Raw genomic sequence first — 14,729 nt, forward strand, 5'->3', positions numbered from 1 at the left:
CTCTTACATAGCTTCGCACTCCTTCACCTCCTCTTTCACTCACTCTCTGTTCACTTCTCCCTCAATGTTCTCCTCTGTCTTCACTCTCCTCCTGTCATTCCAAAATAGTTTTTGCAAATACTTCACAGGACTGATTGCTGTTTATCAGGCTTCATGTCAGCGTACAGTGACTCACTTTTCTGTGAGCACAGTACGTACTACAAGGAGATTATAACACGTATGTCAATAAATAATGTACATATTCAGTAAATAATCTGTTTTATTGCATGAAAAATGTCTACGTATTATTTTGTATGTATTGATTACATTGTGTTGTACTATGAACTACACTAAAAAATGCAATTAATCTTCAAAAGGTTTTATTGACATGACCAAATTGATCAATCAGTGTATAAATATAAGGGATATCCCTCCGTTTAGTATCCCACTTCCATCAAGTCGGGGCATTTTTTTTAAAAAGAATGATCAACGTTGATGGAGCAGATCTCTGACGACCTGGCTGAAAATCCATATAAACAATACATACAGTGTTGCCAAAGCAATGTGTGAAAATTGACCTAAACTTATTCAGAACATTGTTACATACTCTCTAAAAATAACGTAACAACATAATATATGGATACGGTACTATATTCATATGTGATTTATTGGACACATTTTCATTAATCATGAAAGGTATTATTACTTACAGCAGTTTTACACATGAATAAAACCACTGTAATAAAAGATACCACTGAGATTTGCTGGCTAAGAGATGAGGGCAGAGGGAAGAGGTAAAGGCTTAACGAGGCAATATTTTGCCAATATCTGACCCAGGCCTCACACACACACACACCAACATAAATGTGGGCTTGTGTTACATGACTGTTTAAGCGGCACTCTTATTGATACAGATGTATTGGTCATTAAGTCTGTTAGGTTTGACGTCTCAGCTCAGCTGCAGCCAAAGCAAATAACATCAGCACTCTCTCACCGAAATGTTCCACTCTGTATGGTCAGAAAGAACTACATTGTGGTGTTTTCAGATTGCAGTGTGTGTGTGTGTGTGTGTGTGTGTGTGTGTGTGTGTGTGTGTGTGTGTGTGTGTGTGTGTGTGTGTGTGTGTGGGCGTGCATGCGTGCGTGTGTGTGTGTGTCACCTTAACCATGCTCCCTGTCATCCACAGGGCTAGGGGGAGAGTTGGTCTTCCTGCTTGTGATATCAGGGTTTACACTTTTTAAAATGTTTTATTTCATGTCTGTTTTTCTTGTCTTTCTCATCTTAAAGGAAGAACATGAAACATGGAATAAAAAATAGTTCTTCATTTGAGGAAATGTGCTTATTTTCTTTCCTGCTCTGGAGAAAGTGAAAATCTCACTAGTATTTGTTTTAATTTGTGTTCATTAAATATAAACCTGCAGCCAGTTAGCTTAGCATACAGCTGAATATAGGAGGAAACAGCGAGCCTGGCACTGTACAAAGGTAACAACATTCACCAACCAACAGCTTCAAAGCTCACTAGTTTACTCATATATCACATGTGTTTAAACTGTGTATAAAGCAATGTGTAAAAACAAAATTGTGATGTTTTATAGGGAATAAGAATAAGTTACGTGCTAGACCGGCACATAACCCCCTGTTTTTACACTCACACACAGACAAAAGAGTTAATTTGTGAACTTTAACACAGTAGGCAGAGTTTGTTACCTTGAGTTTCTCTCTCTTCACAGTCGTCATGCTAAGCTAATCAAACCAGTTTTCAGACTGGCATCAACCCTCTCACCCATCGTAACCCTAATAAGCATATTTCCCTAAATGACAAACAATTCCTTTACATCCCATGTTGGCTATATTGCAAAATGTTGGTTTAAAAAATCATTAATTAATTCCCTTTCTCTCTGTGTCTTTCTCTCTCTCAGTTGGAGGCAGAGTTAGTGCTGTGTGAGAGTGAGGGGGCGGAGCTCCAGGAGTACGCCAATCAGGTCCTGCAGCAGATCGCTGAAGGATGCCCCGACATTTTGGAACAAGTGGTCAACGCTCTGGAGGACAGCTGCTGACACACGAGTGCACACACACTGATAGAAACACAAATAAGCTTACACACATATTAATTAGCAAGTAAAGTAAAGGAGCAAGCGAACACAAAGAGGATCATTAGAAGTCCCCAGCAAATGCCCATAATAATAATAATCCCCTGCTATACAAATTAAATCACGGGATGAGGACTTTCTCTTCCACCTGCTCTTCTTCATCTAATCTTTTGGAGAAAAAAAATGTCATTACTTATTAATATAAGTAATGACATATTTAATATTCTTCCAATGTGTCTTTAGTCTCCATTATTTTCAACACAGAGTGCCAGCTAAGGGAAATAGTGTTAATGTGTCAGTGTATAGTGCTTTGTTGGCATGCAAGTTAGTTGGAAATTGTTAATGTTTTTAAAACATTGAACATGTATTTTTTCCGAACTACTTCGAAACAGAAGGAGCCTCCACCGCTCTCTCCATCTGTGACACTTTGCAGCGTCCATCTTGTGTCCTTCCAGGCAATCAGCAGACTTGTTAATGTGACTTGATGTACTTCATGGGGGGGGGGGGGTCAAAATGTAGTAAGAGGGTGGAAGTGAGTCGAGCTTGCCAGGTTGTTTCTGATGCCAGATTTACACGCTGTTGCCACAAAGTTATTTGATTGGTTCAGATTCAAGAGTGTGTTTATTTCAGCTGCCTTTGATTCTTTACATCATTTGCTGCTATCTTTTTAACTTTTAGTTTCTTTATTTTTTCCCAAGTCTTGTTGGGGCACTATTTTCTGATGAAACGTCTCAAGTGGCAGTTTCTTTCAGCAGTAACGTCTAGATAGTTGTGTATATTGTAAAGAGAGAACTTTAATGAACAGCTTTTGTCAAGGGATCGGGATACTTTTGTATCTTGTTTCCCATTATTGATGAAAGACACACACACCACAATAAATATCGCAATACTCCCTTTATTAAAACACACACGTGTAGATGTTTAGCGTTTCTGTTTAACCTAAGAAACAGGTTCAGTCATGGTGTCCTTGCTGAAATGATGTTGTGTTCAGACAATCCCTCCCTTTTTAGTCATCATGGAGAAATCCAGAGTTAATTTTCCCTTCTTGAAGCATCTTTTTTTTTCATGGGAGGAAGGTAATATAAAATAGTTGCTATATTTTTTCTTTTCTTTTGGTAATATATATATATAAAACACATATTGTTTAATTGAAAATAGTGTCATGTATTGGTTGGTATGTTACATAATGTGTCAAACTTCTTTTTTTGTGTGATTTGCAAGTAACCACAGGTTAGTTCTGTACCCGGGAGACTGTTATTGGGAACGTATATTGCACCTACATGAGGCTCTGTGTCCACCGGGAACTCTTTCTCAGATTCAGTTCCTTGTTCTTGTAGTTAACGGTGGAAATGACACTCTGATGCATGTTTCCCACAGCGCTGACAGCCTTAGCATGATTTCAACGCTAACGGCACTAGAGGCTCCAATTGTTTCAACTTGACTTCAAAAGCTCCTCTAACAGTTTGTTTTTTAGTCTAATACTGTAGTGAGTGCTGAAACTGGGACTGGCCACAAGCAACTGTTTAGCGCTGCTCCCTTAAAAGAAATACCTGGTGGAGACAAAGCCTAAAGATGGGGATTCACACTGCACTCAAATCAGATTTTACACCATCATAAAAGGCTTTCTGAAGCCAAAAAAGGGGTTTCATTTCCTGCACACCTAAGATGTGTATTAAAAAAGCCCAAATGGGTGTAAATGAGGAGTTTCATTCCATAATACTACATGTCCAAGGCTCCATAAATAGTTTGTGTAACGTTTGACAAAGGGTTCATATTTTGGAATGAAACTCCATCAGATGTGAGCTTGTGTTGTAAATCCAGTATTGTGTTGTCTGTTTTATACTGATAAGCTTTAGGAACGGTGATGACTGGGACTCACCGTGACTTTGTTGTGGATTGAAAATGCAAAGAATAGAATAAAATATGGATTCATCTTTATTTTGTCATGTAAGGGTTTGTTTGATATGTATAAGCTGGAAGGTGAATACGAGAGAAATAAGCCATTAAAAATAAACGGATATATTATTTCTCATCCCTTTAAGTGTCTTGTCACACATCTGATACACGAGAGAGGCCGGCACCATTTTGTTGTGCTTTGGGTCTTTTGACTTAAGTACAAAAGATAAAGACAGAGCTTTGAACACCTTTCCTTTGTTTAATTTCCTTACTTTATCTGACCTCTCCTTCCCCTCCTTTCCCCTTGTTCTCTCTCTCTCTCTCTCTCCCTCTAAACTGTGCTTCTTATCTTGTCACTAGTGGTTTATTTTCCTATCCGCCCACAATAATGACATCATCCGGTTCCAGGTCTTTACGCACGCACACACACACACACACACACACACACACACACACACAAAGTCAAGCCATACCATTACTATTGTCTTAAAGGGATAGTTCGGAGATGGCGGTCAGCCCACCCTCACCTTGAAGAAACAGGAAGGAGTGCCAGCACAGGAGGAAAGTCATGAACTGCTGTGGACCGGTGCGGTGGCCCGGGCTGAAGTACATTTCAGCCCTTTTTGTTCCCCATCAGAAGGGGCTGTCTGACAGCAAGATGAAGCGGTGAAAACTTGCTAAATATAGCGCAAGCTTTTTTTTAAGGTGGGCCTCTCTTTAAGGCGGCTAACATGTGTTTTGCTGCTGCTCCCGTCAACAGCAGTCAACAGCAGTACATTGTTTGGTGCTAAAAACTAGTGAAAATGAGGAAAGATTTGAAGATATAAAAAAAAAAAAAGGTTTGTGCATATAATGGTGAATGTAGTGATAACGACACAGGAAACACACACACACACACACACTTCCTTAGTCTTTGCATCTGGCATATGGCAGCAGCTCAGTGTAATGCGTCCATTCAACTAGAAAATCTGGTTTGGCAGACCTACCCAGCTCGACTGACCTTGAACCTTCACCTCGACACGACATTTGACTTGAAGAATTTTCAAGCAGAGTGGAAACTTCATGGTTTTTTTCACACAATAAAACGCTTCAGAGTCAACTCCCTGGCAGTCTGTAAACGTACCATGTGTGCCAATGTTTACCTCCACATGTGGCAACGCTCCGTCCACTGTGCCGGTACCTGGGTTTGCGTAGAAGGATCAGTTCTGCTTCCTCCATCCACTGTCCTAATAAAAGCCAGTGGAGGGAGACAGAAGGGAATGGATGCGGCAAGACAGAGGAGGAGGAAGAGTTACGCATGTATGACTGTCTGATTTATGTGATGGAGAAAGAGAGAGCGGGAGGAGAGAGCGGTCGGAAAGAGTGGAGACAACCTACTGAGCACCAGACATCATTTCATCGTCTTGTCTCTCTCTGCCGTAACTCATAGCTCAGAGTCTGTTCACAGAACAAATAGATTGCAAAATATGACATACTTAAACACCAGAAATGTGTGTCAGAGAAAGACATATTGATAATACATTTCCTCAAAACATCATCGAAGGTGGAGACAAATCCCTTTGAGTTTTGAATGTACCGTTGTGATGGACACTGCTGTCGCACAGTGTTTTAAACTGTGTAATTATTGTTTGAATAATTTCACGTTTCTTTCTTCTCTTTTTCAGCTTTTGTTGTATACTTTAGACTGTGCTGTCAACAGGTATCACTTTCTCCAACATGTCTATTATTGACATGCTTTACAATCATGATAATGAATAGATTCAAACACAAAATGTAAAGTACATAGATTGATTCATATAGTAGCTGAAAAAAAGCTTTATACGATAAAAAATGAACATACAATACTAACTGTATACTATTGGTATGAACAGAAGTGGGACACAGTACAAGTTGCAATACTTGGGCAACTTTTCTGTGACAAAATGAAGTGTTTAATCCATTATTGCCATTATTATATGTTACACTGGTGTATTTTGGAATTAAAATGATTTTGATATGTGTTTCCCCTTTTGGAGTTAGTTCAAACACACACACACACAACCTTTCTTTGCAGACACTGAGCGTGGATAAGATCCTGTTGATTTTGGGGGTTCACAACACACAAAACACACAGATGTCCTTGAGATAACGTCTGAGCACGTGCGCAGTCTGTCTACGTCCAATCTTTCCGTATTTACTGTACCACAGAGGAGGACTGACACACACGAGAGACCGGGAGGAGAAATAAAAATTGAGTGACTGCAGAGGAAGTGGGGAGGGCTTGAGTTGGCTTTGGGTAGATGTGGTTTCAATCATCACACATCACATCACACATGAGTGCAAAGAAAAAGAAGGAGAGGGTGATGGAGAGAAAGAGAAAACAGAGAGAGGAGAGGGAGAGCCGAGACCAAAACAAACAGCAGCTCAACTTAAAACACACACTCTCAGTCTATGTTACATGTTTTCAAGCTTAATAATTAATGAGTTCAGTTGTGGTTTGAAGGCATAAACGTGTTGCTTGTTAGTTTTGGATGTTTGCTATTTGTGCACCTTATTGTCTCTCATATATGGTTTGTAAAGTAAAAGAATTACTGACTTGTCGGTGGGATGAATGGATGGATGAGGGAGGGAGCGGTGGATGGAGAGAACTGACAAGATGGAAGGGACAGAAGGGGGCAGTGAGCAGTAGGAACATTTTTTGAGAGGAAATAAAAACAATGTGAAAGGAGTGGAGCTCCTAAAATAAGCTGTTAGCCTCAGACAGTCCAAACATCCAGCAACAGAGAAGACATTTTCCTTATCTGCTGTTCCTCCTCCGGCTGTGCATTCCTGTGACTTTTATTGCTTTCTGAGAAAATGTCTCCCCAAGCTGCCATGTCTCAGCGAGTGATCGGGACGGATAGATTCAGGTCCTCAGTGATTTATACGGCGCTTCACCGTCTAATGCAACCAAAGCCATTTTTGAAAAGGCCACATTGACCTCATCAGTCAGTTGTCTGGATGGCCGAGAGGTGCAATCTGACAGGTTTAAGGGTCAATGCCTTCCTCAGAAAAGGGACTGCAGGTTCAGGTGCACATTTACTTCACAATACACTCTGAGACAAATCCTGGAAACACACAGAATGGCTCCAAAATGTGTATTTGTCATATTACTTGTAGTGCTATTTAGCTGAGTGCAATATTGTCCCATTATATTGGTGAGCAGGCAGACATATCTATGGCATATATCTGTAAAACAAGGCAACTCACACCATCATCATAAATTGCACTACAGATAAGAGGACACATTGTGTATTTTAGATTTTGTGGTGAACTGTGCCTTTAAATAAGAATACAAAAATAAACATTCACAAACTATTGATCGTTAATGAACAGAATGTGTCGCAATGAAACACAAATATTCACTTTGAAGGTTTTAGTCTCTACGGAGACCTCGTTTCTCAGCGTTGTCAGGATGGCCGAGCGGTCTAAGGCGCCAGACTCAAGGTGCAATTCCTTCCTAAGCCAAGGGACTTCTGGTCTCCGAATGGAGGCGTGGGTTCAAATCCCACTTCTGACAATATTTTTTTTTCTTCGCGTCTTCTGTTCGAGACACACATTTATTCCCTCTTGTTTCAACATGAAAGACTTTGCCTCTGTCCACTGGCAGGCAGGCGAGGACGTTAGAGAGTGATCACACGGCGCAGACGGAGCCGCGCAGTGAAGTTCTTTTGTCTCACTCCGCGCTCTGCCTCAAAACTTCTCGCTCGTGTTTCTCGATGCGTAAAAGAAAAAATAACTTTGGAGAGCTCCCTCCCACCCGACGCCCCCCGCCTCCTTATCCCTGGGTGCGTAATTAGTTGGAGAGGGTTTGGAAACTTGTGATGGCCGTGAAGAAATCTCACTTTATTTCGGACACCTGTTGCTGAGGACACCGGGCACACAGACGTACGCAACGGGGAGCGCGTGCCACTCATATCTGCCTATATTTCTACATTTCTACAGATGACAAGTTCGCACATTGTTGGGTACTGACAGGTCCACGGCCGCGTTGCGCTCCCTCCAGAGCCTTATGTGGCATTTCTCAGTGAAGGTGATCGAGCAGCGAAAGGAAGGACGTTTAATGTGACACCTCGAAGAATGTGTATCTGTATCACCCAGTGAGCGCTCTGCAAGGTGGGTGCTCCCTTTTTAATAAAACCACCGACTTGTCTGTACTTTCCCTGCCGGACAGAGAGACCCACTTTTCGGACTTGAGCGCTTCGGATGGTGGGAGGACAAACTTTTCTTGGGAGAGCTGTGCAACAACTGGATTCGAGCATAGCATAACAGGTAGGAACCATCACATTCAATTTTTCATAAACTTCAAAAAAAGTTTTCAAAGGGATACCACAGAGTACAAGAATCCACATGATGTATGCAGACACACTCAGCAGTAACCGGTGATACTTACTTACTTACTATATGGTAATACTTACTTACTTAGGTATGATTGACCACCTCTCAATGATGTGTCTAAGATACACATATTTATTTCAACCGTATGATAGTTTGATGTGTGCATGTAATATTTCCTGTCAGTTTTTCGGCTCTATCATCTTTGTGCTGACAGTTATAAGACGTTTAATACGTTTTTAGGAGTTTTAATGGGAGATTTCTTGAACTCTTGAACTGTTGAGTTACTTTGTACATCCTGAACAGGACACACACACATCAGATGTGGAAGAAGAAAAAAAAAGAAAAGCTGGTTCAAACGTGGTCCACTGGGCTGCTCCATTTGATCTTGTAGACGTTTGGTCCCCACAATGTTTCCGTTGTCACAGTCTACTTACAGAATGGGCTTATTTCATGACTTTGGCTCCCTTATGACAGTGGTGAAATGCTGTGTGTGTGTGTGTTTGAGATCTGCCAACCCCATCGGCCTAAATGAAGGCAGCCCTCTCGCGTTGCGGTGGAGACCAGGACTATTTTGGTCGAAATGTTGCACAAATGTTTCTCTCAGTACAGAGAAGTTGCTCTGCCGGCCTTCGTCCGGGCCAGAGGCTGTACGGCATCTTAACTGCACACTGACACCAATCTGACTAACTCTGGGAGGACCAAGTCCCCTTACTTCATTTGCACAAGTATTGTAAACACGAGGAGGAGGATCTCCACATTTTGAGTGAAAAGCTGGCATATATCTGATGGTAGGCGCTCTACATATTCATTTATTCGCCTGTATATAAGCATATGTGGCTTGTGACGATAAAGTATTGTTTGTACTTTAGTGGTGTGTGTTTTAAATTATACGCTTTTATGAGAGGGTTTCTTTTATTGACAGGATGTTTCTGAATACTCTGTGAATACTTTGAAAAATGGATTCAGTTAACAGGACCAAATAGCTTTGACTATACGTATAATATGACGTATTTGTTGATTATGGTCGGCTGGTTTCATGGAGGAGCTTGTGTGTGTTTTGGTAATAAGAAATCCATAAATCAGTAGACATATTGACGCTTCATGCTGACCTTTTGAACTTGGCTAGATCTAGAAACAGTCAGTTTGTTCCACACACATTTATCCCAAAGGCATAAACGTAAAAATATGTTCAGTCATCATCAAAAAAACTAAAACATGTTTTTTTATTTTAAAAAATGTATCTAGCAACATTCACAAAAAGTAAATTTGCAATAAAAGAACATTATCATCGGACATCATAAAAACCTGTTTAATGAACAAACATCTTTCTTGTTTGTAAATGGCAGACAGACCAGAGAAAGGCTCCCCCCCCCACGTCTGGCAGCACATGTGAAAAGCAAACTATCAGATTCTGTCAGAACGTCAAGGTCGTCTCTGGTGGTGATGTCTCCGGTTGGCCTCGCACTTTTTATGGTTTTAAAAGTCTGAGACCCACCTGAGCTGTGGAGCAGATTGACAGCCCGGGCTGATAAAACCTGAGGAAGTCTCTTCCTCCTCCCTCCCCGTCTACCAAGTCAACTTCTGGCCCTTCTCTTTTCTCCACCTCAGTCATGACACACACACTTTCTCCTTACTTCTCTGCCCTTTGTTCACTTGTCTGGTCGTTCTTCACTTTCTGTCAGTCCCGTATCATGTTGGATTTGATGTCCGAGATCGTGTGCAACTCACCGACTCAAAGTAGTATCACTGCAGCTGAAAGATTAAATAGATTCAGGATTATATTGCTCTTCCTCGACCTGTTAAATAATCACAAAATGCCTTTGGTTCATGGCTCAAATTGGTATTTTTTTGAAAAGTTGTTAAATGTGCTGAAGCAGTTGGTTTTACCCAAAATATTGATTTGTTTCTCAGGAAGAAGTTTCTTTGCTTCTGTCTGCCCTCTAACTGGAGAGAAAGACCTTTTCTTTAACCAAACACTGAAGTGCTGCTTGAGTGTCTTGTCGCTTGGGACTCGGTAATTAGGGAAGGGGAGTAAGTGTGTGTGTGTTGTGTGTCTCAATGCTCGATATATGAGAAGATGGGATGTCTGCAAGCATCAATGGATCCTCAAGGTCATTCAAGGGTGTATTGTAAAGTCTGTGTGAGTGTGTGTTCCATATGTTGAGACACAATGGATTTGGAAGCAAGTAGGAATATTCTCCAGTGTAAAGTGACCGTCAAGTAGACTTTTCACAAACTCTTAAGGGAAAAATCTGCATGAAAAGAGGTTAAAATAGGGCAAAGCAGCGAGGCTGAATGTGTGTGTCTGCGTGTAAATGTATGTGTGCATGCTTGAGCATCTCAGAGGGGGGTCTTTAACACTGGATGTGTTACATGAGTGTGTATTTTGTGCCCAGTGGGAGCCCTAATGACTAACTTGGACACACACAGATGGTGGTCCATGTGAAGAGGATGGCCTCTCCAGTTGAAGAGCCAGTATTTTAAACGCAGGTCTCTGATTGGTTCACTTGAATCCAGGGAATTTCTCCCAGGACAGTGTATGACAGCATCCGCCTTAACCCCTCCATTGCTGGTGTGTGTGTGTGTGTGTGTGTGTGTATGTGTGTGCCTTTGTTTGTGTCTGTTCACTAAAGACCTGTGAAAAACCTTCAATACATATTTCTTGTTTATGTTAATTTTTAAAGCAGAAACTCCAAACCAGCTTCTTCACTGTGAACGTTTGCTGTATTTATTGTAAGTTATTTCTCTCTGGGTTTTGGACTGTGGGTAAAACAAGGCATTTGGAATTATCACCCGCAGCTGTGTAAACTTTATATACATATTATAGAAAAAACAATAAATCAGTGAATTGAGAAAAGTATCAAGATTAAAATAAGGTTGTTTGTAATGTTGAGTTTTATATTGATTGTGTCTTTTTTTCTCATCACACTTTTTACCAATTGAGGAGTTAAGAGTAATTTTAACTATTACAAAAACATGTAACCTATAAACTTTGAACATCTTTCCTTTTGTTTCAGACCAGAAACAACCTCTCTGATATAGGCAAGATAGCCCAAAAGTATTTAGGGAAATATAGTATTGTGGAGGCAACTTACTGATGTTGAAAATGTAAACATTTTAATTTGAATATCCATTATTTAAGAAAATAGTTGGAAATACTGTAGTTCCACTATATATAAGTTTAGCAATTGACTCAGAGGACACAGACTGAACTAAAGCTGCCCTGTGTGTGTGTGTATGTGTGTGTATGTGTGTGTGTGTGTGTTTGTGTGTGTGTGTGTGTGTGTGTGTGTGTGCGTGTGTGCGTGCGTGTGTGTGTGTGTGTGTACATCTCTGCATGTACGTGTGCATTCAAAATGTGACCCTGTGGTATTTGTTACAGTGTCTGCGCTTTCTGCATTCTCTACATGTGTGTGTGTGTGTGTGTGTGTGTGTCTTTGCATGTTTTAGACTCTTTTAGGCCGGCGGTTCAGGGCAATGTGGTGATGTCATCGGGGCGGCTGGGTGGGGTGACATGGGGTTAGAGTTTGGCAAAGGTCCTGACTCCAGCAGCCCTCAAAATGTGTCTGACCAGGAAGTATGTGGCTGTCCCTGCTGTGTGTGTGTTTGTGTGTGTGTGTGTGTGTGTGTGTGTGTGTGTATGGTCAGTGGTAGCGGTCTCCAGCTGTATGCTTGCAGTGTCCTACACTAATAGTAAAAGTGGTTTATGGGACACTTTATAGAGCCTGAAACGTTTTTTAAAATCCGGCCGGCCGATACAAGGCGACAGTCACAAACCAAACCACCACAAGACACACAGCATGTGACCAGAGGAGCCGGAGTTACTGAGCACTGGTGTATTAAAGGCTCACCACTGATTTTATTTTACATAAATTCCAGTATTCCCCCCGATAATACAATAAGAAATGTCTTTTTCCAAGAATAGTTGAATTGTATGTAGTTTTTAATACAGTAATTATTAGAGCATTTTGATTCACTATAGTTATTTACTTTCTATTGCCATGGACACAGAAATAGCTCCAAATGGACAATATATAATTTGACTTGATCTAAAACATATTTATATTTTATATGTTATAATGGCTGTACTTGTGGAGAAAATGGTGTCTGATTTCCTAAACATATTGATTTTTCTAAATACACTTGTTTACTACGTAATTTGGTCCACTGAGCTAAAACTAAATCCTCTGTTGTACTTTCCACATGGATGTTCATGTGGACATGAGCTGATGACGAGGAAACGCATGGATCTTTTATGCTCCATGCGTGTTTCTCTCCACGGCAAATTCACATTCCCAAAGGTCCTCAGATTCTCCATTTTCTCCGCTCAGCCGAGTAGTTAGAAAATGTTGGATGTGCACGCACACAAAAAAGTCCCCGCGAAGGGCCGTGTCTAATGGACACTTTGGCCGTGTGGACTGAGTGGAGCGTGTTGTCTTCAGCAGGCCGTTCATGTCACAACCAAACTCTAACGAATGAGTCCACAACGAATGAGTTCACAACGCTGCAAGCCGCAAGAATTTGGCCCAATCCGGACTATTCTATCAAACGCATAGGTTTTTTACTGAGCTTCGAATCTGGATCAAGTCCCAAGGTCTGAGGTACTTGGCAATCTGATTGCTTGACAGTGTGTGCTCTGCAATCTAAATCCTCTGTCACTGTTCTTAAAGCATAATGTGTTTCCAAGGTTTGCACCAACACCACACAAAAAGCGCAACATGTCAGAAAGGTAGAAATATTGGAGGGAAACTATGATGCATTCAGTGTTTTGGCTCTGCTCCGTTGTATAAGGGGATATGAATGGAACAACCATATAAACACCAAGATCATTACAGAGCCAGCCTTTCTCCTCTCCTCTACCCTTCCCTCTCCTCCATACTTTCCTCTCCTCTCCTCTCAGTTGCACCGATCCAGCGCTGATAAAACTATCAACAGCACACCTGCACCGGGTTGGAAAAGCTGTCTAACTCACACACACACAAATACACTCACAAATACACACACACTCTTGGCCGTATATGAACACAAACCCAAACAGATGTTGACAGGAATCTTATTTAGCATGCGCTCACTACAATACGCCTATTCTCTTCTGCTTTTAACTCTCTTTCTCCCCTTTTTACCTCAATGTTTTTCCATTACACCTCATTTGTTGTTGTCAGTTGAAGGAATGTTGAGTTAGAAGTGAATATCACCTAATAAAATAAGATATATCACTGTTCCTGTTCATCATTTAAAAGATACCAGGCTCTGTGTTCTCAACAGGTTCAGTTTATAAGACTTGGGCAGAGACCCAATATGGGTCAGTCTTTACTCCTGGCTTCAGTCTCTCAGTGACTGATTGACTGACTGATTGACTAACTGATTGATAGCCCGACTGCCTAGCACGTCTTGCATCATGCAGGAAGATGCCAAATCTGTCTGTGGACTGCGTAGCCTTTAGAGTCTCATGCTCTACCAACTGAGCTAGCCGGGCTCTATAAGGTAGGAAAATAGGTCATGTTTCCGGGCTGCATTAAGTCCCATGGTCTAAGAATAGGGTGGAGGGTTGTATTTATGGGTCAAATCTCCTCACACCCCAAAAGAAACATCTATGCAGTATAAGCTTATTACGTCTTAATAGTTAAGAGTCCTTCTTCTCTTCCCCTAGCATCTCATGAACAACACATTCGTGACATGCTTGGGAAGAGACCCTGCAAAGTCTGGGGCAGTGTTTACTCTTGCCTTCATCCATGTTTTGTCATCAAGTAAAAATTGCAGGCAGTGCTCGGCTACAGACTCTGGGACTTGGGTCGACACCCATTCTGTGGCCGTCTTCAAGTTTCCTTTTGCTCTCATCAAGAAACCTGCTGTGCACCCTGAGATACTCAGGCAATTGTGAGCCACAGTTTGTGTGGTGGCCCTTCGATTACTCGTGAACGCTCTTTTTATATTCTAATCAGAGGCAAAGGTAAAATCTGTGTCAGGAGTGGGATTTGAACCCACGACTCCATTCGGAGACCAAAAAGCCCTTTGCTATGGAAGGAGTGGAACCTTGAGTGTGGTGCCTTAGACCACTCAGCCATCCTGATAACTGGATGCTTCAATGACTGTTACCCTCTTGCATGTCATGTAAAAGCACCTGGGAGAGACTAACTGATTACAACAGTCAATGCAGCTTTCAGTGGTATCAAGCTAATCACTGAGCATTAACTCCTCCCAAAGTTTCAGAATGAAACTGCTCAATGGGTGGTGTTAAACACGTCATTTCTGTTGACATGTAAATTGTAACCTCATAACTGATCAAGTGGTTCAGCAGTCAGGATGGCCGAGCGGTCTAAGGCGCCAGACTCAAGGTTCAACTCCTTCCATAGCAAAGGGCTTTCTGGTCTCCGAATGGAGGCGTGGGTTCAAATCCCACTCCTGACA

General features: G+C 41.4%; 1 protein-coding gene and 2 non-coding genes across 3 annotated transcripts in view; all 3 read left to right on the top strand.

Annotated features, from left to right (window-relative positions):
- LOC117726370 (ELKS/Rab6-interacting/CAST family member 1-like) overlaps nt 1-3,693 on the top strand; it is a 157,376-nt gene extending 153,683 nt beyond the window's left edge. Inside the window, exon 22 of the mRNA XM_034526610.1 lies at nt 1,899-3,693. Coding sequence (XP_034382501.1) covers nt 1,899-2,036 — 138 coding nt within the window. The 3' untranslated portion in view covers nt 2,037-3,693. The remainder of the gene's footprint in view (nt 1-1,898) is intronic.
- Nucleotides 3,694-7,392: 3,699 nt separating this feature from the next.
- On the top strand, nt 7,393-7,503 carry trnal-caa. The gene is made up of 2 exons: nt 7,393-7,430; nt 7,458-7,503. It is a non-coding gene; the product is annotated as a tRNA-Leu (tRNA).
- Nucleotides 7,504-14,618: 7,115 nt separating this feature from the next.
- On the top strand, nt 14,619-14,729 carry trnal-caa. The gene is made up of 2 exons: nt 14,619-14,656; nt 14,684-14,729. It is a non-coding gene; the product is annotated as a tRNA-Leu (tRNA).

This window comes from Cyclopterus lumpus, chromosome 23, assembly GCF_009769545.1.
Source record: "Cyclopterus lumpus isolate fCycLum1 chromosome 23, fCycLum1.pri, whole genome shotgun sequence".
NCBI lineage: Eukaryota > Metazoa > Chordata > Actinopteri > Perciformes > Cyclopteridae > Cyclopterus > Cyclopterus lumpus.